This window comes from Cynocephalus volans, chromosome 16 (assembly GCF_027409185.1).
Source record: "Cynocephalus volans isolate mCynVol1 chromosome 16, mCynVol1.pri, whole genome shotgun sequence".
Lineage (NCBI taxonomy): Eukaryota > Metazoa > Chordata > Mammalia > Dermoptera > Cynocephalidae > Cynocephalus > Cynocephalus volans.
The window spans coordinates 50664917-50692394 of record NC_084475.1 but is presented as its reverse complement, the minus strand read 5'-3'; the positions used below and the strand labels follow the sequence as shown (position 1 = coordinate 50692394).

Below are 27478 nucleotides of genomic sequence, written 5' to 3'. Positions count from 1 at the left end.
AGTTTCGTAGTCTCTCATTGACATTTCAGATTTTGATAGTTTTGCAAATAACAAGACTGTGATTTCATAAAATGTTTTGATTGTGGGTTTTGCTGGCATAGTATTTGCATATAACCTATACGTATCCTCTCGTATACTTTAAATCATCTCTAGATTACTTACGTATAAAACCTAATACCATGTAAGTGCTGTGTAAATAGTTGCATTGTTTTTATTTGTATTTTTTATTTTTTTATTTTTTATTTTTTCTGAATATTTTCAATCTGCAATTGATTGAATCCAAGAATTCAGAACGCACAGATACATAGGGGTGACTAAATATTTAAAACCATGTATACGCCAATTCACCACCACACAGTTCATTCTGACTTTCTTTTTCATAAAGCATTTCATGGCTTAGATAATTTATTTATGTTTATTTACTTTCACCACAGTACAGTGAAGCAGCCATTGTGAAAGTTTTTTGGAGACTTATTTGATTTGAGCTCATTAGAGTTCTTAACTTTCGCAAAACTAAATGGAGGCAGGAGCCAAACCCAGTTCTCTTTCCATGTTTCCTATTTATGTCTCTTTCTTAAAAAAGAAATAAAAAATGAACTTTTGAACTTTAGCTCCGTTTTTTCCTAAAACTAATAAAACTCATAGTTTGATTCAAATATAAATTTCTTTAAAGTGGTTAATTATTTTAATATTCAAAATATGGCAAGCATTTGGATGGATTTGCCGAGTATCATGACACCTGCTTGTTAGTAAATATAAATTAATGAAAAGCAATGAGATTTGTGAAAGTGTATGGTTATTGGATTTTGTTATCTTAATGAGATCTGCATCCCCAAGAAAAATGTGTTTTACTCTGATTCCTAAACCTTTACTTAAATATACAGGTATTAATAGTGTTGCTATTAATAGTGTTGCTAGGAAGAGAGGATACTTCCTTTTTTTCTCAATAAATTTATCTAATTATGAATCATGGGGGAGTGATCACTTACTAAGGCCAAACTCGAATAACAGTATGGGTTAACTGACTTAATGCCATGTGAAACTGTAGCTACCACATTCAGACAAATGATAATTTAATCTAACTGGAGTTTGTGTTCTGCTATGTAGACATTACTTTGTAATTTGTACGATAATTGCATACATTGCTTCTAAACAAGTTTGTTTTATTCTGTGCCAAGAGTGCCTTACAAACTCCTCAACATGTGAAGACTATTTCATAAAATGCAGCTTTGCTCTGGAATAGTCTGTGGGTAGCTGGTTTGTATGTTGAATATTTAGCAGCTGCTAATGAGGCTCATATCAGCTTATCAGTGTCCAGTTTTCTATTATTCCATGACATTACTCTATGAGAAATTTTTGGAGACTCTTGTACCTAGTAACTGTCCTTAGGAGATATCTAAATCCACTCTGAAGTAAAAACTCTGATTGATTTATACCATATTAAGACATGCATGCCATCCGTACGTAATAACTTTTTAAGAGGAACTTGGAATAAAAATCCGTTGTATTTTGTTCATAATTAGTTTTGGGGGGGCCAGATCTTATATTTATCAAATATTTTATTTGGAATGTCATTTATTAACTGGTGGTTTTCTCCTGCTTTAGATAATTTCTGTTACTTAGACTTTGACTTATAATTAGAAACTACTTATATGACTTTTTTTCAATTTAATTCATATGCATATCATTTTGGTCATGGCCCAACTTTGATAGAAAATTTTGATTTAGCTTTTATTTCTTTGCCTTTTATTTTTCTGTTTTTATTCCCATTCCCTTATTTCAATTCACTTGCGGGAAGATTGATTTTGAATAATATGGTCATGATGTCAAAACAGTACAAATTATACCCTGCTACCATCTGGAATGGTGAAAAGAAAAGCTTTACTTATACTGTTTTCTTTAAGAAAATAATAAATGTTCTTTCCTCTTCTTTAGGAAATGTATTCTGGAAAGAAAATGGTTCTTGTTTGTAGCCTGATACTGTGGTTCATTTTGGAAGATAATGACTTGAAAACTCATTGCTGTTTAACAAAGTAGCAAATACTCCAAGTTACTCACTGTCTAACAGCCTCTGCAACACTTATCTGTGTCCTCAGCCAGACAAAACTCTGGTGTAGTTATTATTAGCCTTATATTATAGAACAGAGACCTGTGTGGCCTAAGGTCCTGGAGTGGATATGTTAAGTCTCCTTATGTCTGGTTTTCTGGTATGCGTACTGTCTTTTAGTGTTTGCTCATGGAAGAAATCCTGCCACTTATAGCCCTTGCTAGATAATTAAATAGAAATTACAGAAAATTAAAGATATGTAGGCCCAGTGCTAAACTGAGCTCCCTGGGGAAATTACATGATATTTATTATTGTTTTGAGACTCTTCCGTTTCTTATCCTATCTACCTTTTATTTGCTAACAAACAGGGCTGAATCCTATTCTCTTTCTAGAAACAATGCTACATGAACGAGAAGCCAATTGATATATATCAAAAGATGGACTTTTAAAATGTACAACTGTTTTAAAATTATTATATCCCATAGAACTTTAATGTCTAGTCCTTTCTGCTTGAAAAGTAAAAGATGACCTAGTATTTGGAATTTTTTCATTGTTTCTTCCATCATGAGTTGATGCCAATTAAGAGTTCCATTACTATTTATGATAATTTATTTGAGGAACAGCAATTGATATAGAGGAAATGTGGTAAAATAAAAATATGCCAAATCTACAGCTAAAAGACTTTAATTTTTGCTATCTGTGTGACCTGGAAAAAGTAACTTAATTTTGCTAAGTATTTATTTTAGGTCTACAGAAAATGATAGTGACAGCACCCTTGCCTACCTCAAGGAACCCCTAATAAGGTTCAAATATTTATATTTTAGACAGACTGGGCATTACAGCATTTTGTGGTGTGTAAGATGTTGCATTAGTTTAATATGTTCTTATTAAATTCCATTCTGTCATGGACATGAATCCGTTGAGAGATTTCACTCTCTCTAGAGCCAAACAATTAATAGGACTATTATAACTAGCCTGCAGGTACTTCGAGTAGAGATGTTTCTTGATTTATATCCTTTCGCGCAAAGATTTGTTTGAGTATGAAGACACTTTGGGGGAAAAAAAAGTCTCTGACTTCTCAGCTTTTAAGTTTTATAAAAATTTTTTTATTTGAGAAAGCCATATAGGCTTCTTAACGTGACCTATTCTCCAAGATGGAGAATACTTAATTCCATGGAGAAACACCTGTCATATAAGGAAAACCAGTTCTCCCAGTATTTTCAGTCATTCCCAACAAAGCTTTGTCATCCAAAGTATTTAGAGCCAATTTTTAAAATTCTTTTTTGAGAACAAATTACTTGACAATATGGATTCTTTTTATATGTACTGCTGATTAATCAAAGGGCCTAAAATCTTGTTCAAAGGGAGAAATGTGGGTGTTTATGAGCTTTGAAGATGTTACTGAACATGGATATTGCCCTTTAAGTTCATTTGCATGCCTAGATAATTCCTGTTTTTTTATGATTTGCATGAGATATTTTCTCATCTGCAGTTTATTTTTGTAGCTCTTATTGTATCAAGCCTTAGATTCACATGCCTCTGTTCGATTTAGACCTACTGCTAGAGCTTGGGATAGAGTAAGTGCACATATGCTAATATTTTACCAGGTGCCACACACTATAATGCCAGGCAGTGCTAAGCACATCTAATGTATTATCTCAGTCAATCCTCCTGTCTATGAACTTGGTGCTATTATTACTCCCAAAGCATCTATTTATCCTCCAGATAAAATTAAATCACAACGATATAGAGATTCTATGGATTACTTCATACCCAGGCACTGTGCAGCCCAGCACAAAGGAGGCCTTCAATAAATATTTGTGGAATAAATGATGCCATCTATAGACTATCCAGTAGATTTTTAGAACTAAGAGTGCAAGTGCTCTTTTTCTTTTAATACATAATGCAACTTCCATAATGATCTTATTACATAAAGATCTTATCTGGTCACCTATGTGACTACCTTAGGACGAACATATTTAAATTATCCAAGAGAATTTGTACTTTTTCTTAGGTATAAAATTCCAATGACTTTATGCTTCATAGGATAGTACTGTTTCTCTAATAGGTAAGAAAGCCTTTCAATATATATATATATAGGGTCTAGGAATTTACTAAGAAAATACTCTGCATATTATCAGTCTAATATTTTCCTTGTTTTTTTATGTTAATGAAAGTTTCCTTACTCAGTCCTTTCACCCTTCAAAAAAAAATCACTTTTGATCTCTGTAAGATTATATTATGAATGCCTAAAACCTTAAGATATACAGTCACTTAGAAATCTTTGCTCCTGTTAGTAAAAAAAGACCCACAGTGTTTGCATCAACATACAAGTAAGTGATTAACTTTTTTTGTTTTACTAGTCTGAACACCAAGAATTTCATTATGCTGTACATGGGACAACATTAGAATATAGATACATATTCTATTCTGTTCTTTTCAGTTCCATTGTGTTCACACATGAATTTTTGGCCTGTGGTTGTGGTTTTGACTGGTAGGAACTTACAGCCAGTACATGAGGCCAGGCCCCCCATAAAATGAAGAAAGCTGGCCCTACATTGTGCATTTCTCATGCTGCAACTACAATAAATTAAAGAAGGAACCTGGCACAGATTGCACATCTCAACCAATGGAGGTCATTTGCTGACTAAGTAAAGCTAAAGATTGTAAAAGTAAGCAGTCATTAACAACCCTTTTTGTAAGTCTGTAAGTCTAATACTATTTAAGACAGTATAAAAAATAAATAGATAGGGGTTATAAGATTGTTGTTTCCTCTTGATAGACTGATATTCAGATTAAGGAGACCAAATGTACAGCCAACAGAACAATTAGAGAATGGTTAACTGTTTGAGTGGCACTGAATAAGGCCAGCAGAAATTTCGAGATGCCTTATGAGTGAGTGCTGAGATGGTTGTCACGGCACCCTAAACATGTCTGATTGTATTTGTTGAACACTGGGAAGGTTACAAGGGAAATAGCTCCTGCCCTCCATGAGCTTGTAAGAGTCCACACATATATTCACTGTAGTAAGGGGTTTATTGGTAACACCAGTTGGGGGCTTTTTAATGAGGGGCCACTACAGATTGCTTGGCACTCAGAAAAATGATTCCAGAGGAAGAATTCTTTAAGAGAAAAGCTGCTTGTCTCTTCTCCCAGGTTTAGATTTTGCTTTATTAGACTACCATTATCAAAACCCTGTATCATCAATGATATCAAAATGTTCAGCTGTACTTGACAAATCTTTTAACAGTGAATTTGGAGAAGCATACCATTGATGTAATTCACATGATTTTTCTTCATAAATGTATTTGTGGTAAATCTGGAAAATTGGGATTTTTTTCCAAGGACTATTGCAAACAGTCCATGAAATAATTTAAATCAATTGAGACCAGAGTCAAAGGACTATCTGGTCAAATTCACTCAGCAAGAGCCCTAGCAAGATTAGGCAAGAACTGTTTGGGACAACCTTGGAAGGGGGCTGTGACCTTAGCAGGCAATTTAGTTTTATGGTTTCCTTTCCAATAAGCGAGGTTCAGTGTTTGTGGAATTGGAGCGAAAGTAAAAGCATCATTAAAATTGTTTATGGATGAACAATGAAAGCAGTTTAACTGAGCAAATTATGCAAAAGCGATTACTTGATCACTCACAGATATGTAAGGCATGACTCTCTACAATACAGTGTCAGACTCTCTTACTCATAGATTTCTTTCAAGTCCTGGGTAGGTTAGGGGTTGTTAATAAGTTCGATGGCAATGGGAAGTTAACTCTGGAAAATACTGACATTTATTTTTCTCTTTCCTTAATGAAACTGAGTGTTTCATATCAGCATATTTCATTAAGACACCAAACAGATTCAAATAATGTGCTGTATTTCCAGATCTATTATAGCTGCCATTCCAAACAAAATATGTATGACTCTATGATTCACTAAGCACAAATACGTAGTAATCTGCCCTTTAATGGCCTCTCAAAATGACAGACCAAAATGGCTTTGTGAAGGTCAAGTCTGATTTAAATTGTTGATGAATTAGTAGCTAATTCTGCATGATTGAATATTAATATGGAACAGTGATAAGTAAGGCACTTTAAAGCTTAATGAGCACATTAATGAATAGGACAAAATGTTTTTCTTTTCACCTTATGTAAAATTTTAAAGCTACTAACATATTGACAATATGTTAATTTCTGATAGCTGCTTTTTCCTGTGGAAGTTTATGTGGTTAAGGTATAAAGGGTATTGATTTGATTCCCAAGTTCCTGGTACCCACACATTTGATGAGCTGTCAAAATTGCTATTATTAAATGGCTAAGGCAGTTTTATATAAATCACTAATAAATGTAGAAGGTAAAAAAAAAAAAGTAGTTAATGTCTTCTAAACTACACCCACTGAGATAAGCATTCCAATTAGAAATTTCATTATTTTTACAGTTCGTTTTATGTTGAATACTGAGTTTTATTGCCAAATACCTGACAGTCAAATTGGAACAAGCCACAGCTGTCAACCTGTAACAGCTCTGGCTATTTGTTACATTGTGATGTTTCTCATGAAAATTTAATGAAGAAAGTGCATTCAAAGAGATTCTGTGCAAAGAGGGGATGGAGAGAATTTAATTACCCTTATTAAAAATAAGAAAGGAACGCTCTTTACATTCTCTGTCCGATTAGTATGCAAGAAACATTATCTTTGTTGTGCATTTGTATATATGAAAAGGGGGCTCTGGAGTGTACTTTATGAGCCAAGAAATAAAAGAAAGGTCATGCAAACGTATTAGACTGCTTTGGGAGGGCACAAGTCAATTTCGTCAGCTATCCCCAAGGTGAGGACTTCATTTCTTATAAATGGTTATTAAATCTAGATTTCTTTGGTAAGAGCCGTTAGTAAGTGGCTCAACAATGTTAAGCCTTTGACACTTGCCACGGATCAGTACTGAATGTCGGATGTTATTCAAAGAGATGAACTTGTAGAAGAAAAGTAATGACTAGCACAACAATATTTATGCATTCCAATGTAACTAGTAGTTAACAAAACACCATGGGAGAGATACAGTGATCTGGGAAATACAAAAACCACTCAGGAATCTCAAGGTGATTTTTATTAACCTTAGTTGGTTGCTTTAAAAATGAAAACATCAAAATCTAAGGCTTTCTCAGAAACTTATTTCTGGATGATAAAGGCAGTGTGTTCACTTTAAAGTGCTTGAGGTAAATTATTTTTATCCTTTGAAGCATTTTGTGCCAATATCTGCCAAGTGAGATGTTTAATAATATAATGTGTGCAGTACAGCAGCTATTGATCTTGCAGCTCTTTTTATTCTAACATTAGAACTATGCTGCAGACGTAAATATATTGGCAAAACCTTTAAAGACACAAAGAACAGTCTGATGAAATCCAAGTGGAATAGATTGTTAAAATTGGCGTAGCTAATTTTCAAGGTGTTCCTCATCCTATTTTTAATTTTTAACATTGCCTCAGATCCTTAAAATCATTCTGAAATTCCATTCTTCCCCACTGTTTCTGTCACTTGTCCACTGTAGACCTCTGCTTGGCTAAGGTGTGTAAGCATTCATGCAAACAGAATGTATTACTGTTTCCTCAAAAGAGCCACATCTTTCCACTTAGGTAAATTGTAGCTCACTGATATTTACTTTATGATTTTTTTTTTTTTTCAGTCCCTGGCCCTAACTCCCTGGTCTGACAGGAAAATATTCTCTGGTGAATTCAGATGTTGAAATTCAATTTGCCACAACTTACTTTGTTCTTTCACAGACCCTCTGTCCTGCCCAGTGGGACAGCCAGAGTCTACTTTTCCTTATGAGCCCATCAATTTTCTTTCGTAATAATCTGGACCTGTTGTACACTGAACTTTTCCTTTATTGGGAGCTTTATTCTTTGGTGGTATCTTGACTTTTTTTCACCATTCATATCCAAAATTGAGATCTCTAGTCCTTAACTATTCTTCTGATGACCTCTCTACCTGAAGGTCTGTGTAGTAGGAAAAATTTTCTATAATCACTGGGATATATTCATACTTAGGCTTGGGAATCACAGGAGTTGTTCTTAAAATCTGGAAATTTAAGCTAGTGCGATGGCAAGGGATTTGAATATGAATGAGACATGAAGGAATTCATGCTATCGAGGGATAAACTGATAACTAATAAGTACAAGATACTGGATGTAGATACTCACTGCTATGGTAGCTCCGAGGAGGAAAAGATTAAATGTGTTTGAGAGAGCTTGGAAATGCTTTACGAAGAAGGTGATTTTTGCTGGGTGGCTTTCTGGAGGCACAAAGTACTTAACAGACCTAATTTGTCTGGGGAAAGGTGAGAATTTCATATGGGCAGAAGAAGAGTTTCCCATGGGGGAGGTGATCCACGAGAGGCTGAGAAAAATGGGACCTGATTTAAAAGGAGTTTGCTAGCCAGGTTTAGGAGATTAGGTTTACCCCATAGGCTGTGGAGGGGAGACAGTATAGAACACAGTGTTGACTTATAGCACAATGGAGCCATTAAAATGGAGCCTCTTCACTAGAAATGATAAGATTCACAGGATTGACTGTGGATTCATCAGTCATACCAGGGCTTGGAGAAGCTAGATGCCACATATGATGACTTCCAATGGTTTTTTTTTACTGGTGTTAATACTTTTGACTCATTTTAGAATTGGTGGCTCATGAAAATTCGCCAGTGGTCATGAGGGAGTGTTGATTAAATTAATATCAAGCCTAACTGGAAGACAAAATGTTTCATAATAGTCTTCAAACAAATTGCTAAATTCTCATTTGGAGTATTATCACCCATCTAACTAATTTAGATTTCCATTTTCTTCAATGCTTGGACAGAATACACCTTTCTAATCCTGGCTAGAAGAGCTGGCAATGTAGGTTATCAATGTGGGGTGTGATTGGGAGATCTAAGTGGGCTTTCATTTATGAAGATCTGAGACCTGGAACAATTTTGATGTGGGTAGGGAGAAGCGAACTTTGAATGAGTCAGAGATTCAACATTTAAGAATTTCAACTTTTTAATTGTTGACAATGGTGCAGGCCTTTGGAAAAAAGAATTCTCTTATTCTAAGGAACGTAGTATGATTTTGTGTCAGTAAAAGGGAGTTGCTTTTACTCTTCTTTCGGAAAGCATTCTCAGATGATTTTCTGATTAATTGAAACTCCCTGCAAAGTATTTCACTTGGGTTGAACCTTACGCTTGTGTGAAAAAATTTATACAGTTTTACTAAAAAGTTGTAAGAAAAACATATCAGTTTCGAATACAGAGAGCTTACCCTGGCTCCTGGCTAAGCTGCTGCTTCCTCCCTGTTCCTTCTCCACTGTAGCACACTTTTCCCTCGGTGGAAACTTTCTTGCCTCAATGCCTATGCTTGTGACAGTCCCATCATTCTAAAATCCCCTTCTTTTTGCGACTTGGCCCACTTGACTCTTTCCTAAAGGACTATTTCAAACCAGAGCGTCCTCTGGATGCTCACTGACTTCCTCAGGCACATACTGGAATGACTTCTCTCCCTGTGCTCTTCGAGAACTTCCTGCGTCCCCTCATCGAAGTCTGTGTCTCACTTCTCTGAGCTTTGTGTTAGTCTGTTGTCCCCTATGTAGACTGTTTACTCTTCTAGTCAGGGACAACATTGTGATGGTGTCATAATCTAAATAGTGCAGTGGTGCCTGGTTTGTGTTTTGTTCTCAACAAATGCTGACTAAGGTAAAGGGAAGAGATTATGGGTAATATCCCTTGAATTTTGAGCATCTGGCTTGTTAGCATAATGTCTGTATCACCTTTTGTCTTGCAGAGGATCAAATTCCCAGGGGCTTTCCTACCATTGACATGGGCCCACAGTTGAAGGTGGTTGAGCGTACACGCACTGCCACCATGCTCTGTGCGGCCAGTGGAAATCCGGATCCAGAAATCACCTGGTTTAAAGATTTCTTACCTGTCGACACAAGCAACAACAATGGTCGTATTAAACAGTTACGATCAGGTAGGGTCTTGTTACTGTTTCCACTGACTCCTAGATAATTTTTTAAATCTTTCTCTCTCTTTTTTATTTTTGTTTTATTTATTTTTAATTTTTAGGTATTGATTTTTCTCCTCTTTCTCTGTTACTTAATATGTTGTCCATGTCTGTGATGTCATAGCCAGTTTCTCCTCTCTGTGTTTTGCAGCTTCTGTTTAATCCACATTGCTCACTGCTGTGACTGTATTTTTGATAATTTTTTAGTTTACTGCATTTTCGCAGTATTTGACGGATTCATTTTCTCCTCTTTCTTCTTTCTCTGTTTTCTTTTGAAGCAAACTTATTTCAGTACTACATTGGACTCCATTCAGAACCTGCAAGGAGTTCCAATGATTATATCCATTAAAAAAACAAAATGTTCATATTAAACACTAAAATGATTCAGTTTTACTAAAGTGTGTTTTCTGCTGTCTTTTCTATATTTAAACTCACCAAAGTACCAAAGTTTAGAAAGTTTGGGCACGTCTGCTTTCTTTTCACTAATACATAAACACAGAAATGCTATCTCATGAATAACCAGATGTATTTTTTTAAAAGTCATTTACAAAGTAACAAAGGAGAGAATTTTTATCAATAACTATTATTATATCATTGTGAATGAGCATTTTCTGCACATTAGCCACAGTAGTGTGTGTCCACGCTAAAGGTTTTGAGCCCTCCAGTGACTGGATCTACAGAAGTCTGCTTTTGGTGTAGACTCCAGCTTTTGCTCTTTTCTCTCTCTTTACCCTTTTTCCCCTCTCCCATTCCCACCCCAAAGTTTATTCCTTTGCTCTCTTTAGATTAAAAGTAGAGATAATTCTAAACTTCTTAATTTTAAGAGCCTGTCCCTAGGTAATTTCGCAGGGGCATATACGAATAAGTTATTTACTTTGACGTTGGTAGTAATATAGAATTCTAAGTTGTTTAACTGCCTGTCTTCCCAGAGTTCTCAGCTTTTGACCTGTCCTGTGATGTTAAAGCGTCTTGTTAACTGCCTCTTTTGCTTGTTGTCAGCAGAATTGTGTAGATTAGCATTCTGTTATTGTAAATAATTAATTATTCACATGTAACAGTTGATTTAGTATATAAAGCTTTAACTCTGAAAAATTTGTACCAAATTATAAGGAATATAATAATATTTTTATGCTGTCTTTCTTCTCTCCGTATTTAAATCTCCAGAATCCATTGGTAAGTGCTTAGTTCTGCAGCGCACTTCACCCCCACTAATTTCCATATTCAAAATATTATTATTATTATTATTAATAATAAAATGCATGGCATGCATTTTACTAACTGTCAGTGTAGGCACCAGATTTCGGTAGTGGCGCGCACACGCACACCTCCACAAAACTGTTATTGCAAGAACACTGTATAGAAGAATAAAATAGCACACAAGTTATATCACACAAACGTAGTCTAGTAAGTAGCATAAGATACCCCGCCAACATTGTTTGTTTCTAGTTAGTCTTTAGTATTTCCTATAATAGTATATATATAGATATATGCATATCTATATATATACTTAAATAGATTAGCCAATATTTTTCTAGACTATGTCTTTAAAAGATTGTATAGTTTGGTTTTTTAAATTTTTTTATAGAGGATTTGAGGCATATAAGATATCATTCTAACCCTAGATGACCCCAGACCTAAGAACTCAGTTGCTTCTCTGAGAAAGGCAAAGCTGCCGATTGTGGTCTTTACCCTCTGTGATATAACGCAACTTTTATGATCTAATACTATCTAATATATTCCTGTTTTACCAGTATAGTAATTCAAGTCTCTTTTAAGACCTTATTTAATTCTGTAAATCTAATTTAATTCTTCTCCCCAGCCCTAGCCTCCTCCTTCTCGTACTAATGCTTCTTCTTTCTAATCTTATTTGCATTCATATTATCCACCCAGGTGGTACACCAATAAGAGGTAAGAGTGCTGAACTAACGTTCACAGAATGATCTTGCTCATTCTTTCTGTCCTTTCATCCCTCTCATCCTTGTCCTGTTTTCAAAATCATTCCAGGAGTGTCCATCAACTTTATTTTTTCCCTTTGTACTGTTTGGTTATGATCAGTGACTCTCACATTGTGAACTTTTCTTTCCTTTTTCTTTTTCCTCTTTGTTTTGTTCATTTCTTTCTTTATGAAAATGATTATTTAAGTTGTGATATGCTTCAAAGAAAGCATATCCAGGTCTTTAGACCACAGACCAGTCACAGCGTACCATCTGTCCCTCTTTTTTTTTTTTTTTTCCTTTTCTTCTTTCTTTTTCCTTTTTCTTTTTCTCTTTTTTTTTCTTCTTTTTCCCCCTCTTTTTTTTTTTCTTTTTTCTTTTTTGTCCAATCGGAGAAAAAAAGATCATTTTTTTCTTCCTTAGCTGTTCTTGTTCTGGACCAAAGCCAAGGTGGTCTGGAGAACAGTGGCAGACATGCAGAAGACAGCCTGGAACATCTGCTTTTTGTCTTTATCTTTCAAAAGGTTTTTGCTTTTGTTCTTCAATTCTTTTTTCTCTTAATGTCTTAAAAGTCAAAGAATGACTCCCCTTTCCGCCTGATCCCACTCGCCTACAAGCTGACAGCAGTGCTTTTTTCCCCACTTCTTTTTTTCTTGGATTACTCATCTCTGGATTTTTGGATCTTCTGTCCTTCAGGCTATGGAAACCAAAGGTGCTCAGTATTCTTGGGGGTATGTGGTATTGCTGGTTTTTCATACTTCGACTCAGTGTTCATTTCTTTTGTAATTCTTGTTTTATATTTTTCTTGGGGTTTTGTGACACCACACTGCTAATCCCACTGGTGGATTTTGATGGGTGTCTTAGGGGATCTGTCTCGAGGTCCTCAAGCAGTGGTTGGTTGGCTCTTCCTTGCTGGCATAGGCCGTGCTTTTTAACTTTTTAAAAACCTTCTAATTCAACTGCTCTTTGTTTTTCAGCACATGTAATAAGTGATTGTAAGTCGTGGCGAACTGTCTTTCTTTTCTTCAAAGTCTGCATGTCTTAAGGGAGTTTTGTTTCTTTAAGTGATATTTTGATAACTTATAATGACTAATTTTAATTTTTCACTCTGTGCAGCCTTTTTGTGCTCGCTGCGTATTTTTGGCTTTCTTCAGCAGAAGACTTTCTTGAAAACCCAGCCTGGTTTTTTTTGAGCACACCTACCTTTTGCGCCACTTTTGATACCAAAATGAAACAAAACAAAACCAAAAATTAATCCTTCGTTTTATTTAAAAGCCATACTTCCTTGAAGCAGTCTCACCCATCTTCATTTTATTAGTCTAGGAAATAAGAGTGTTAATTATGACTAGAAGTCTTGCTTGGGAAAAGAACTATTGTTTTCTTATGCTAGCATTGATGATGTAAAAAATAATAATAATAATCTGTATATGTTTTTCTCATCGCATCATTTTTTGTCTGTGCACCTTAGCGAAAGATTGAATCGACGTTGAGCGGACCTTCGCTTTGCAGGGCTTTGCATATTGTTAAGAGGTTTAGCGTTCTGAACTGAGAAAGCTTTCTCTGATCATCTCTTTGGCAATATATTTTATATCCATACAGGAGCCCTTCAGATCGAACAGAGTGAAGAATCTGACCAAGGAAAATATGAGTGTGTTGCCACCAACAGCGCGGGCACTCGCTATTCTGCCCCCGCCAATTTATATGTCAGAGGTAGGAATGACATAACCCCAGCTCCCCTCCTCTACTCGGGCTCAGGAAGAGTTAAGATACCCACAGGGTCTGTGTTGCTATGTCAGTATTTAACAGGCTGATCTGGTAATAGTTACAGTAACTGAAGCCTTTTAGTAAATACAGAATTAAAATTTTTAAGTATTTTGTTTAAAAAAAGACAACTCTTGAGTATAATCTGTCCTGAGGCTTGAAGTTTGTAAGTATATTTGCATTTTTACATCTTGGTTTCTATTTTTACTGCATTGATTGAACTGTGCCTTGCATTTGTTTGAGGTTTTCCTCTTTTTTTTGGTTGTTTCTCTTGTGTTTCCTGATCAAACCCTGACATAATTGCTTGGTGTGCTACTAATCAGTTCTCTCTGCAACTCCAAGCATAAATGTGTTTATATCTTCACAACCTCTGCTGCCGAGGTGTAAGGATAAAGCTGCTAACTTTATAAAACAAGTGCTACATGCAAATAACACAATTGTGTTTTCCTACTTCTTTTTATGCTTTCTTAATTATAAGCATATAGTATTATTTATGTGCATATATATATACACATATATATGCACATATATACACTCCTATTTATTTAAATTGTTAAGACCTACTGAAAAGTTTAATCTTTTGATTGCCATGAAACAGGTAGTATTTTTAAAAATAATTTGGTTGTCCTTGGAACAAGATGAATTATGAGGATATATTCCTATTTTCTCATAAAGTAATAGAAATGATTGAATTTTGACCTCATGAATGGCTGTGCCTTTCATTTCAACTAGAAAGAAGTACTTCCTCTTCCCTGGAGTTCTCAAAGCAGGTTCCTGTAGTTTTTTTGTCTAGTGGAAACGCTCTTATATTCCTCGTCTACATATCTGTGAATAACCACAAAAGGCATGGGTGGGAATGGGAACAGAAAAAAGACTGTGAGGGCTTTAGGCTACAATAGGATGGGTTCCCGTAAGAAAATATCTAGCTTGATTTTGAAATTTTTGTTATAGGTAATTTTGTTTCCCTGGGGATGTTTTTCTCTCCTTTCTTTCTGTGGAGTCTGGGGTGGGGGAATCTGAAAAAAAACCATTTCTTCTCTAAATTCTTTGCAAACCCCTTGATCTTTTTATTCACAATGGTTACATCCTTTGCATGAGGCATGTGTACCTTTTTCCATGAAAAATTTCAAAATGATGCTAGCTATTGTTTCTAATACTGTGTTAGTCCATGAGGTATTGCTAACTTTTCCAGCTGAGATAGGAAGGATGAACTAGAGCAAATAAAGATGTTCAAGTAGCAGTTGAAAGCCTTGATATGGCCTTTTTACTCTCTCTGTGTTTCCCTTGTTTTTCTCCTTTCCTCATTTCATTGTGTTCTGCATCAAACCCCCTACATCCCTCAGAGCTGCGAGAAGGTTGGTGTGTTTTTTACTTTTTACCCACCTTACAAAACTATTAATTAAACCAATAACAAAGAATACAAATGAAATGAATGTAGCTGCATTGTGGTCTTCTTTTGGTTAATGGTATGTTTCAGCAGAGAATGCCCTGGCCATGGCTTCTGGTGCTTGCTGGTGGTGTCTAACTGTGGTGCATGGTGGGAGAGAATGTCCCCGGGTGCATGGGAACTGGTAACACTTAACTCTCTAAGGTCCAGTGAACTTGGTCAGTGTTCCTGCTTTCCTTCCTGCTCCACTTTTCCTGTCTCCCACCCTCCCTTTAATTTCTGTCTTATAAGGATGCCTGCTGCCCATAGAATGACTTTTTATAGCTGTTCCCCTAATCCCAAGCATGAAGACTAAACTCTCCCCCATTTTTCTTGATATGTTCTTTGACACCTCAGAGTCTACACTGGCTCCTGCTTGCTTTGTGTAACCTCTGTGAATTGGCTGCAGGAGGCATGCTTAGCTCTCTCTTCTTCTCCCATGACTGTCATTCACCCACGAGGCCATCGCAGTGAGCCCTCTCGAACCAATGAAGGTTTATCTCAACCTTAAGTGCAGCCAACAAGTTTTCAGACAGAATTACTTACTTATCTTCTTCTTGGGGTTATGAGGTTGTTTGTTTACCAGTCTATAAGTTTCAAAATCACTTTATTTTCTGTATTAAGGTCTGCTCCTAAAGATGATCTTCTCGATCTAAAATTCTAATGGTGTAATGTTTTGCCAATAAAAGCCCAAGACGAAACCTATTTATCTCTCACCCTGTCCTTGTACCATGTCCAAAACACGTGTACTTAAACACACATAAACATGCAGATTATCCAAAGCAGGAACACTGAACTGTAATTGCTTGGTAATTTTTTCTGTGTTATGTTGCTTTAATATGATCTCTCTTTAATATGTCATGTCCTACTGTTTTAGATCCAATGTCCCTCAATTTGAATGTATACATAAAAAAGCATCTTAGTAGATGTTGGTGTCATTTATGTTGTCTTACCTTAGATATGAACTGAATGGAATCCTAAGTGTGCAATACCTACCTCCCTTCCTGAATTTTCAATCTTTACCTTTAACAACCCAAGTTTAATCTAATATTTTCCAACTTTCAACCCTATCATCCCTTAAATCCCCAACTCAGTCCTGTACTTTACCTCCTCCCTTTGTATTGAGTTTATTTCCCCATCGTTCCCTCTGCTGTCATTGTTGTCTTGGACTCCAGCCACCCTCCCATTGTTCTCAGCACGGGCCTTGAGATTCCCTCTTGTGCATGCCTTGCATGATCCAATCCAGTATCTCTACTGGTGTTGGCCTGTTTCTTCTGTGACTGTAAATCGATATTTAAGTATATATCTCTGTGTTTGTCCCAGTGTTAGCGTGAGGTCTTGAGGTTGCATCCCATCTGAATCTGAAAGCAAATCAATTGCACTTTCAGTGTACTCTAGGTGATGTTTTCCAGGGCTGGGATGTGACAATGTGGTCCCACACACACATTCAAATCAACTGGAAGTGCACAGCACTGAAGTTGGCTTTGATACTCAACTTAAACATGCTGGTGACCTTCCAGCCCCCATTTCTTCATATACGTGCATGCATAAAATCATTATGTTATATGCATGCATGTATATGTTTTTGTGTTTATCTTATGCATGATGTTTGTGTATTGTTAGTTTGTAGATAGTTTTTTGTGGGGCCCTTGTAGATCTGAATCAACTTTTGTATGAGTGTGTCTAAGATACCAATGACTAAAGTAAATAAATTCTTCTGTGTATACACACACCATACTTGTATGGTCTGTATTATCCACAGTATTTTTTTTTTATGTTTTGTTTTCGGACAAACCAAACTACGTTTTGATTGTTTAATTGTGTCTGTACAGTGCATGTCATGTGTTTAACAAGTCAATTTTTTCTTGCCATGTATATGTTATCATCTTCCCTTGTGTTTTGTTCCAGTTCGCCGTGTTCCACCAAGATTCTCTATTCCACCCACCAATCATGAAATCATGCCAGGTGGAAGCGTTAATATCACCTGTGTGGCTGTGGGGTCACCAATGCCTTATGTGAAGTGGATGTTGGGGGCAGAAGATCTGACACCTGAAGATGATATGCCAATAGGAAGAAATGTCCTAGAACTGAATGATGTAAGACAGTCAGCAAATTACACTTGTGTTGCTATGTCGACACTGGGTGTCATTGAAGCAATAGCACAGATCACTGTCAAAGGTATGCTCAGGGGACCATGCTTTGAGGATCTGGGTAAACTCAAGCCACCTGACTTAATGCCTCTAGAACGTCTATCCTCAGAATTCTAAAATGAATCAGTTCATTGTTTAGTGTTTCAAATGTGCATGACTTTATCAAATCTATGGTATAAGATATCCATATTTAGGTAGGCAGATCCTGTCTTAAATGTATTGGCAGCCTAAGTAGGGATAATCATCAAAATAATTAGCAATAGGCAGGGCCCAGGCACTAACCAGACAGAATCAGGAATGCTAGCCCTGTCAATCATAGCAGGACTGATGCATACAGGTTTCATGTCTTGATAAGTATCACAGGAAAAATCCAAATAAGTGTTAAGAAATGTCTAAAATCCTGGAGACAAAGGAAATAGAGTTGAAATCAACATGGCTTAAAAATAGATACTTTAAATTTTTGATGGGCTCTACCATTAAATATCAAAATGCAAGTAGCATTATATTCTGTTTTACTTTTATCTTTAACCTTGCAGAGATGAGTGCTCAGGAAATATTCTATTCTTGAGTTAAATGTATTAAATATAACCAGAATATTCCATGAATATTTTTGAATCAAAGAAAAAAAGAACATGTGTGGGGGTACTGGTTGTTTTTACCCATTGTTTATTCACTTCTAGAAAACTTTTGCAAATTGGGTCAGACTGAGGTTTACATAAGTTTTCTGCAAAAGTCTAGAACTATTGCAAGATAAACACAATTATCTTTCTTTTCTAGGAAGTATGATCTTAGGATATGAAGCACACATATTATAATTGATGTCATATCTCCAACCAAGCATGTATCAAATATATGCCACATAAAACCAAAAAAGTACACACTGTCAGCATTTAAAATCACTTAATGTTGTATTGTATGTCCTTAAAATATTAAGCATACTTATCCATACATTATAGACACAGAACCTATACTGTACAGTAAGTATGACCTAGTGAAACTGATAATATCACCTACATATCAGTAAGCTCACCTTTAATTTGCAATATTTACTTGACTTAAAAAGTTCAGAAAGACTCTTGTAAGGGAAAATCTGAATCATCCACTTCTTTGAAAAATGCCAGGCCAGGGTATTTGAACAGATATCTTTTTATTATTTTCAGTAAATTATTTTGGCCAAATATTATTCTATAGTTCTAAGAGTAATATGCAAATATTGAATCACCCTCTTTGGTAATCACCATTTCAGCTGTAAATATTTGAAGGTTTGCTGAAGACAAAGAATTCAGAAGCAGGAATCACATCAAAAAAGTGTCTTGTTCACCTTTTTATCTTTGTTTTCCTGACTCTTTCACTGCCCTCCCCTTTCCATCTCAAAAATAAGAACATTAAACGTCCTAAGGGTGAATCTTAACAGCAAAAAAGCAAAACCAAAAAGAACAGCTTGAAGAGGGCGAGAAGAACTGACTTATTGCTCCAGTTAATCATTTAACAATTCTCATTAAAAAAACTACTCAGTGCTAGGCAGAGTTCTGAGTCTTAGGGATACAACAGTAAGTATGAAGTTCAAGTTTGCTGTTCTTGGAAAGCTGCCATTCTAGGGGGTTTTGTACTTTTTGCCTTTGTGTTGACAAAAAAACAGTGATACCAATGGGCTTGAGTACGTGAGTGTCATCTTCTGGGTCTTCTCTCGCAGTCTGCTAGTAGAATTCCCCTTTCTACCCTAATGTACCACTTCCTTTTAGAATCATTGTCCAGAGTAAGGCACTTAAATATGAGGCCACCAATGTACGTGGTTTGTATTCTCAACTAAGAGCATTTTGAGTAATGTTCATATGCTAAAAGGAAAGAGTTGGATCTCTAAAAAGATGGAGTTAATTGCAAATGTTTGTCATGTAGCTGTTATCTGATATTTCTGATGTAGAATATAGAATACATATTTTTATGACAATAAAACACTTTTAAAAGTGATTTGTGAATATCAATTTAGTTCTTTCAGTATTCTTTAAATATTCAGGGGGAAAAACATTAATTTGAATTTACTGTTGTTTCTACCTTAAAATTCTTGGTTGGATTATTTATAAGGAAAGTTTAATAATGTTACCTATGTTTTACAACTGGAAAATAATCTGGTTACTATTCTTTCATAGCAATTTGATTCCATTTCAATATATTCCAAATTTTGTTCTTTTCCATATTTATTGGCTTTAGTTGTACCATTTATGTCTTGAAGCAAGGGCTAATTGGCCAAGCTTTTGGTATAATAATAGTAATAATTGCAACTCATGTTTTTTGAGGGTGCCAGATACATTCTAAGAGCATTACGGGATTAGCTCATTAATCTTCACAGCAAACCCGTGAAATACAGTTATTCAACTGTACAGTACAACTCCAATAATACAGTTTTTCCCAATTCTCACATGAGGAAACTAAAGCAAAGAGATGTTAAGGAATGCATCCAGGATCACTTAGCTAATGAGTGGTTGATTTGGATATAAGCCCCAAAATATGCTATCAAGCCCTTCCAGTAAAATAGGATTTGTGTCACTTATGTGTTTTACTGTACTTCTTGACCATTTAGAAAACTACCCTTTGCTATAATTTCATCTAATTAAGTCCTCAGTAGATACATAATACTGTTATTCCAATAGTCGACTTTATCAATCCTTGTATCATCATAGAGATGATGGGTATTCATTATCTTTTTCTTCTTCCAAGCCTTACCCAAACCTCCAGGAACTCCTGTAGTGACTGAGAGCACAGCTACAAGCATTACACTGACTTGGGACTCTGGGAACCCTGAGCCTGTCTCTTACTACATCATTCAGCATAAACCTAAAAATTCTGAGGAACCTTATAAAGAAATTGATGGGGTGGCGACCACACGCTACAGTGTCGCTGGACTAAGTCCCTACTCAGATTATGAATTCAGGGTTGTTGCTGTCAATAACATTGGGCGGGGGCCTCCCAGTGAGCCTGTGCTAACGCAGACCTCAGAGCAAGCGCCATCCAGTGCCCCGAGGGATGTCCAGGCACGGATGTTGAGTTCGACCACCATTTTGGTACAGTGGAAGGAACCTGAGGAGCCAAATGGACAGATCCAAGGATACAGAGTTTATTATACAATGGATCCCACTCAGCATGTCAACAACTGGATGAAACACAATGTAGCTGATAGCCAAATCACCACTATTGGCAACTTAGTGCCCCAGAAAACATATTCTGTCAAAGTCTTGGCTTTTACCTCAATTGGAGATGGTCCTCTTTCAAGTGACATACAAGTCATCACTCAGACAGGAGGTAAGTCTGGCTCAGGATGGGATATAGGGCAGGAGGATGGTGTTGGTGTTGAGAGGTGGGAAGGGGAGAAACAAAGAAGCAAAGAACAAAGACAGTATAAATCTTAATTTTTGAGATTTAGGGCTTCAAAGTGAGATATTATAAGACATCTAGAAAGGAATAGGCATAGACATCTGAGAGACTAACCATTTTAAGCGAGGGATGCAATTAGCACCCTTTCTTTTTAATTTGTATGAAAATGACTGGAAGACTTTTCTGCAGGAGGTGGATATTTCAGGAATAGAAAAACTGTGCTTCTTCATACTAGCAACTGTGGTAGAGTGGTCTCCAAAATTATTTAATGTGTGTAAGATTGGATGGTTCAAAATAAAGTTAAAAATAAAACTGTCAGGTGACCTCAGATATTTAAATGGCTTATGTTTGCCAGAAAGTTACTTGCTTAAAAGTAAACATATTCTCCAAATGGCTTTGATTTCATTTTTCTTTGCATGGTCTCAGTGGATAAAGTTACCAAGATCTCAGATAGAACTTTGAGGCCTGACTCACCCATTTTACTAGATTCTACAGCAGAAGCCAAACTATTTTACGAAGAAAAACTTGGCCCTACCAGTGGTTTTATTTTCATAAGAGGATATGAAACTACTTTAGTCTTTGACTCGAAGTGGTCAGTTTTGCCTTAGACTGGGAATGTAAAATAGCATCTTTTAAAGTTTATTCTTAGCATCCGAGAGCTACTCATTTGATTCCTTATTGTGCTGGCACCTTGTAAACTTGCATTAATCTATGAGTATTTGGGCAGCATGCCATTGGCTTGCTCTGAGAATCTACATATGAACCATATTATTGGAGACAGTGTCTATAATCTATAGGCATAATTCATTGCTGATTCTTGTAATGAATTAATGAACTTTCTCAGGTTTCACTGATATCTGTGTTTCATTGAACCACTGACTTGTTTTTATATCGTGGGCTTTATGAATCTTATGACTCAGTATGTTTACATATGTGTTCTTGCTATTAGGAATCTCACAATATATTTACAGCCTGGATGGCTTTATTTTTTTACACTGTTATTTGGTTATCACTGGCTTGTTCATGGATTTACTATGTTTTCTACTATATTGTATGAAAGCGAACTATAAAAATACGTTTCACCACAATTGCACTAAAAACCATCCACATATCTTCCCTGCTTGGTATTTGCAGTTCTTTGTATTTATTTGCTATGATATTATGCCAAGAAATGCAAAAGACTAATTTTACCATAAAATCGTCTCACTGGAAAACATAGAAATTTATGAATCTTGTTCTACTTTTTTTGTGACTAAAAGTGGTTATTATGAGTTTTTTTAAATTATATTTTAGCAGCTCCATAACCATTAAATGATTATAAGAATGTATATTGGAACTTACGTTCCACTTTGAGTTTTTCTAATTTTTCAGCTGTGATATTTGTAAATCCCTGGTCTTAGAGTAACATAATCAGGGTTTTAATCCCAAGCTACCATTTATTAGCTGTGTGACCTTGGACAAGTTTCTTCATCCCTCTGAACTTCAATTTTCTAATCTATAATAATAACCACCTTATAGAGTTTGGTGGTTGTATTTGTTTTCTAGGGCTGCTGTAGCAAAGTACCACATAGTGGTTTAAACAACAGGACTTTGTTGTCTTTCAGTTCTGGAGTCTAGAAGTTCGAGATCAAGGTATTGGCAGGGTTGCTTCCTTCTGAGGACTGTGAGGAAAATATGTTCCATGTCTCTCCCTAGCTTTTGGTGGTTGGCTGGCAATCTCTGTTGTTCCTTGGCTTGTAGAAGCATCATACAATCTCTATGTTTTCTTCCTGTTATGGCATCTGTGTCCAAATTTCCCCTTTTTATAAGGACACCAATCATAATGGATTAGGACCCACTCTAATGACCTCATCTTAACTAATTATATCTGCAAAGACCCTACATCTAAATAAGGTCACACTGTGAGGTGCTGGGGTTAGGACTTCCAAACAAGAGTTTTTGTAAGATGCAATTCAACTCATAACAAGGGTATACATCAAATAATGTATAGAAACATTTAATAACTTAGTAAGTAAAATATAATCATAATAATACCAGCTAACATATACGAGGTACTATGCTATGATCTTTGCATATATTAATTCTCACAACCCAATTAGATAGATGTGGAATTACCCCATTTGCTAGTGAGTAAATTGAGGTTCAGAGAGAATAAAAAATGATTCTTAAACTCACCTTGGGTCATAAGGTTACTAAGTGGAAAGCAGATTTTTAATTCAGAGACCCTGGATACTTTTAACCACCGCTATCTTTCATGCTAATAATTTGCTAATGTGATAGTTTTAGTGTTATTTTTTTGTGGGGGGGGGCTGCTATGTGTTGAATAAATGAATAGAGGCAAGAGAAAAACACGGTGTGCTGTTTATTCACGTCTTTAAGAATTACATATAATTTACTTTGGCTGTTAGATTATCCCAGTACAAAAGCATACTAAAATGTTTGGATATGAGAAAAAAAAAAAAAGTTTATCTGAAAGAAGTGGAAGAAATAGCTTTTTTTCATGAAAGTTTATTATACTTGGTCACTAAATTTGACTTTAAGTTTTATAACCACCAGTTTGAACATAGAAATCTACAGTGTTTCAAACCTTTTATTTTCTGATGACAGGAACATCTAGTTTTTGTAGCTAAGAAGCAAAATATTTTCTGAAACCAAATTCAGCCAAAACATGCAAATCCTTGGGATCATGAGAATCCTTGTTGAGAGCAATGAATGATAGACACTAATGCCTTCAGTCATAATTTATTGAAAAATATAAAAATGATGTTTAAATAGACCATATATGTATATATACATATATATATATTTTTTTTTTTTTTTTACATTACTAGTGGACATAACGTAACACTGAGTCATAACTCAGTGAAAGTAGTATTGAGAGAGGGGCAACTGAGTTAATGTGATCCAGCGACTCTGCTTTTGGAAGGTATTATTTAATTTAATGACAGAACTTAGAAAATCTAGATGAATGGGTTATGGATATATTAGAATAGTTGTTCCCAATCTCTGTTCAGCTAACTATTTTTAATCTTAAGATATTTCCAAGAACCTTTCATAATAGTAGTGCTTTTAATACTCATTGATTAAAAAGATATGTAATGACATAATGACTTGTGCCTGCCAAAATCAATAGGCTAAGAAAACCCTCTAAAATAGCACAATGATTTGATCTGTTCTATAGGCTTAATTAACAAAGGCCATTTGATGTTAGTGGATACCTGCCAAATACAATGATGTTAGTTCTGATATAATTAATGCCGAGCTGCTCCATTTTCTTGTTGCTGACTAGATGAGTCTTAGGATCATTGCTAGGCCAAGCCATGAAACTACTATGAAATATTCTTTTAGAGAGGTTATAGGAAATTTAAGGATATGATTATTTTCACTGCAATTTTATCTCTTCTAAACCGACAAAAATGTTTTGATCAATAATACGTATAAATTTAAGTATGTTTTAATTACATATATACAGAAATATATATTTGATTTATTCTGTGTCAGAAAGGTGCTCATTTCATTTTATTATCTTCAGTTCCCTGACGCATCGTATTTTTGTCTAAAAACTGATTTTGAGAAGACAGTATTTAGGAACAAATTGCGCTTAAGAAGGAAGTCGTCACTTTTGATCTTACCTAAGATGAGTCACACAGATTGATATAAATCAAGGATTGATGTAAATGTGTATATGTCTGGTAATAAAGGAAATCAAAATATGAGCTATTTTATAGTCAGTCAAGAGTATTTCTCCTTGACTTCAAATATTAGTACAGTTGACTGTATTATATTCTTCAAGTGGTTTTAAATATTAAAAGACTTTGGTTGAGGGGATTATTTTCTAGAAATTTGGGTCAATCTTCCATGTTTTCCATAGCTCTAGCTTCTGGCATTACAATGACTTGAAACTAGTTTACCTTAAAAATGTGGGGAATGCATGGCCATTAACAAGGGACTTACTTATTTTGTGCTTAAAAAAAAATAGTCCTCATTATTAGAAAACACATTCAGGAAGGAAAGGGGACATTCTACAGTTTTTTTGTGTGTAGATGATTATAAGAAGAACATATGGTAGCTGTATTTTACCAAAGAAATAAAAACTCTGATAAAGAATTATAACAAATTACATATTCAGCTTAATGCATTAAAATAAATATTGCTTGACATTCATGCTAATTGCAGGCATTCTAAGTCTTAAATCCGTATGTCTTCTTTTTTTTTTTTTAACTTTAGAAAGCATATCTGACCTATAATTCTTCTATGCATTTCATAGATTTGTGGGAAAAGTCTACTGATTTATATGGGTACACCTTAACAGTATAGGCCTTCAAAAGAAAAGAATTATATACCGTATATTTACCAAATAATTTCTAATGAGTAGAAAGTACTTCAAGAAGTTTATAGAAAATATGAATCTTTCCATGAATTTTTTGAAGTTCCCTTGTATCAACTTTAAACATTTTGAAACAGTCAATTCTGCTATAAATTCTGGGCATTTCAAAAGTGTTGAAATATAAACTATGACATTTAAAGACATTGTGCTTTAGATTTCCAGAACTTTATAAATCATTTCATTAATATATGTCAACAGGCGTATATAAGCACACTAGAAAAAGACTGCTTTCCAATAGCCAAAATTATGAGTCCAATTTAAATGCTTTCTCTAAATAGTTTCAGCAATGAATAAAGGAGCACTGGGTGTAAATACAACTGTAATAAAATTTAAGTTTTTATTATTTGTGTTTAATCACACTTGAGAGTAAGATTTGTGCAGATACTTATGTATTAAGTACTTATTGTGTTGATGATATATTGGCGGCACTTACAGACCATACTCCTTGTTTTGAATTTTATTTTGTTTTACTATCACTGTAATTCTGTTTGTTGCTTTTATTCTTATTATTGTCATTTATCAGTGTGCTAGATACACACATTTTAAATATGTACCTTGTTAAAGTATTAGATATTATAGCAATAATTGGTTTTCTAGTATATTTGTTAACATTTCATATTTATAGTATGGCAAGCTGAAGTTGTTACTTAGCAGTATAATACATGCCAACTTTTATCTCTTTAGAGATAATCACTTTATTTTACTCAAAATTGATCTCTTCTAATATATCAGCATTTCAAATGGCATGAAGGCCTTTTCTTCATTTCTTAGCCTTTCTTCATCTTCTACTTTAAATTGCCTTCAGATATTTATATAGAGCACAATCATAGTAATACTCAAGTACATGAAATTTATTAAAGGGATTATAATCTTATTTCAGGAACTTGATAGTTCATATCTTTATTTCCTTGTGGACATTACATAAATAATCAGGAAGAAAGACTTTACAGGATATAAACATTTCTTAAATATGATTTTAAAGAAAATTTTGCACTTCCACTTTCATTTTTGCTTTTAATGTCTGATTCTAAACTTGGTTTATGATTGATATTATCTCCCCTTTTGATGTAGGGTGATTATGCTTAAGGTTCTGGATGCATGCTTTTTATTTGCCCATGAGTTTCCTAGAGTTTCAAATTTTCTCAGAAAATTTATGGTCAGTTAATTGATGAGGGAAATGTTACCACATAAAATTTTATTTTTATTCCTCAAATAAAAATAAAAATATTACACATAGGCGAAGAACTAGTAAGTGAAGGTAAAAGAATACCCATAAGAAAGTGATGTGTAAAGGCTGTGAGAGTATATATATATATATATATATAATTTGCATATATAAATATAAATAAATATATATAAACACATATGAAGAAAACATTAATATAAACGTAAAATAGACTCTTTGTAGCCACAGTATTTGGTATAAACATTTAATTGGCACACAGTGAAAGTACTCTGTGTATCTCCAAGTGATACAGAAAAAAACAAATACAGCAGTCTGGAGTCCTCTTAAGTCTTTCCATACATACATACATTATGATCATTAGGACTGATATGTTTGGGAGTTTTAAGATACATCCATTCATTTCACAGCCTTTTTTGTTTTTTCCTTTGAATCCTCTGCTTCATGATGATGGTTTCAAATATGACAAAATGACCCTAAGTGATATCTTTTGGTAGACCCTCAATTCCCAGGAAAGTCTGAGTAGTGGCACCGGCAAACAGTTTATGAGCCCAGAACCTGATTTAATAAAAAGATAATTTAAGGCACTGGTTCATATGCTGGATTTAGCCTCTAGACACATTTTTCTCCATACATTATTTTTCTTAGATTCAATTAATTTTTAATGATTAAAAATTAAAAGATTTTACCTAGAAGATTCATTATCAACTTCTGTTGAATAAATCAGAAGCTGGAACAAGATTGGGCCCACATTCCACAAGGCAGCAATCTGCGGGGACTGAACCTGACCTGTCATCCTTCAGGTGGGGCTGGCACTCTCCTGTTGTCCTCAGACCACATATACTCAGTCTACTCACTCATCTACATTATCTGCCTGTCACCTCTAAGTATTTGTGTTTAAAATATAGTAAATGGAGTTATTCTCCAAATCACTTCAAAAGAAGGAGACTGTGAAAGAATAAGAGGAGAGAACCCCCTGCATATTAGATGGGGAGACTTACCATGAAAGTCATCAAGCCAACACTTACTATGTCCAAGAATAAAAAGGACAGTGCACACTGTGAAACTTTGCCATGTCTATTTAATTTATTATTTAGAAGGAAGGGGCTCTTAATAGAACCAAACAGAATTAGAAGATCAGACCACGACTGTGCCACTAAACAAGAATGAAACATTGAGACCAACCGGGAATTTGCT

The 27478-nt window shown here is 35.0% G+C and overlaps 1 protein-coding gene across 1 annotated transcript in view; it reads left to right on the top strand.

Annotated features, from left to right (window-relative positions):
- PTPRD (protein tyrosine phosphatase receptor type D) overlaps window positions 1-27478 on the top strand; it is a 290275-nt gene that overhangs the window by 97671 nt on the left and 165126 nt on the right. The window contains exons 4-10 of the mRNA XM_063080420.1: window positions 9850-10038; window positions 11236-11244; window positions 11962-11979; window positions 13605-13715; window positions 15110-15121; window positions 17101-17370; window positions 20058-20639. Of these exons, the coding sequence (XP_062936490.1) occupies window positions 9850-10038; window positions 11236-11244; window positions 11962-11979; window positions 13605-13715; window positions 15110-15121; window positions 17101-17370; window positions 20058-20639 (1191 nt within the window). The remainder of the gene's footprint in view (window positions 1-9849; window positions 10039-11235; window positions 11245-11961; window positions 11980-13604; window positions 13716-15109; window positions 15122-17100; window positions 17371-20057; window positions 20640-27478) is intronic.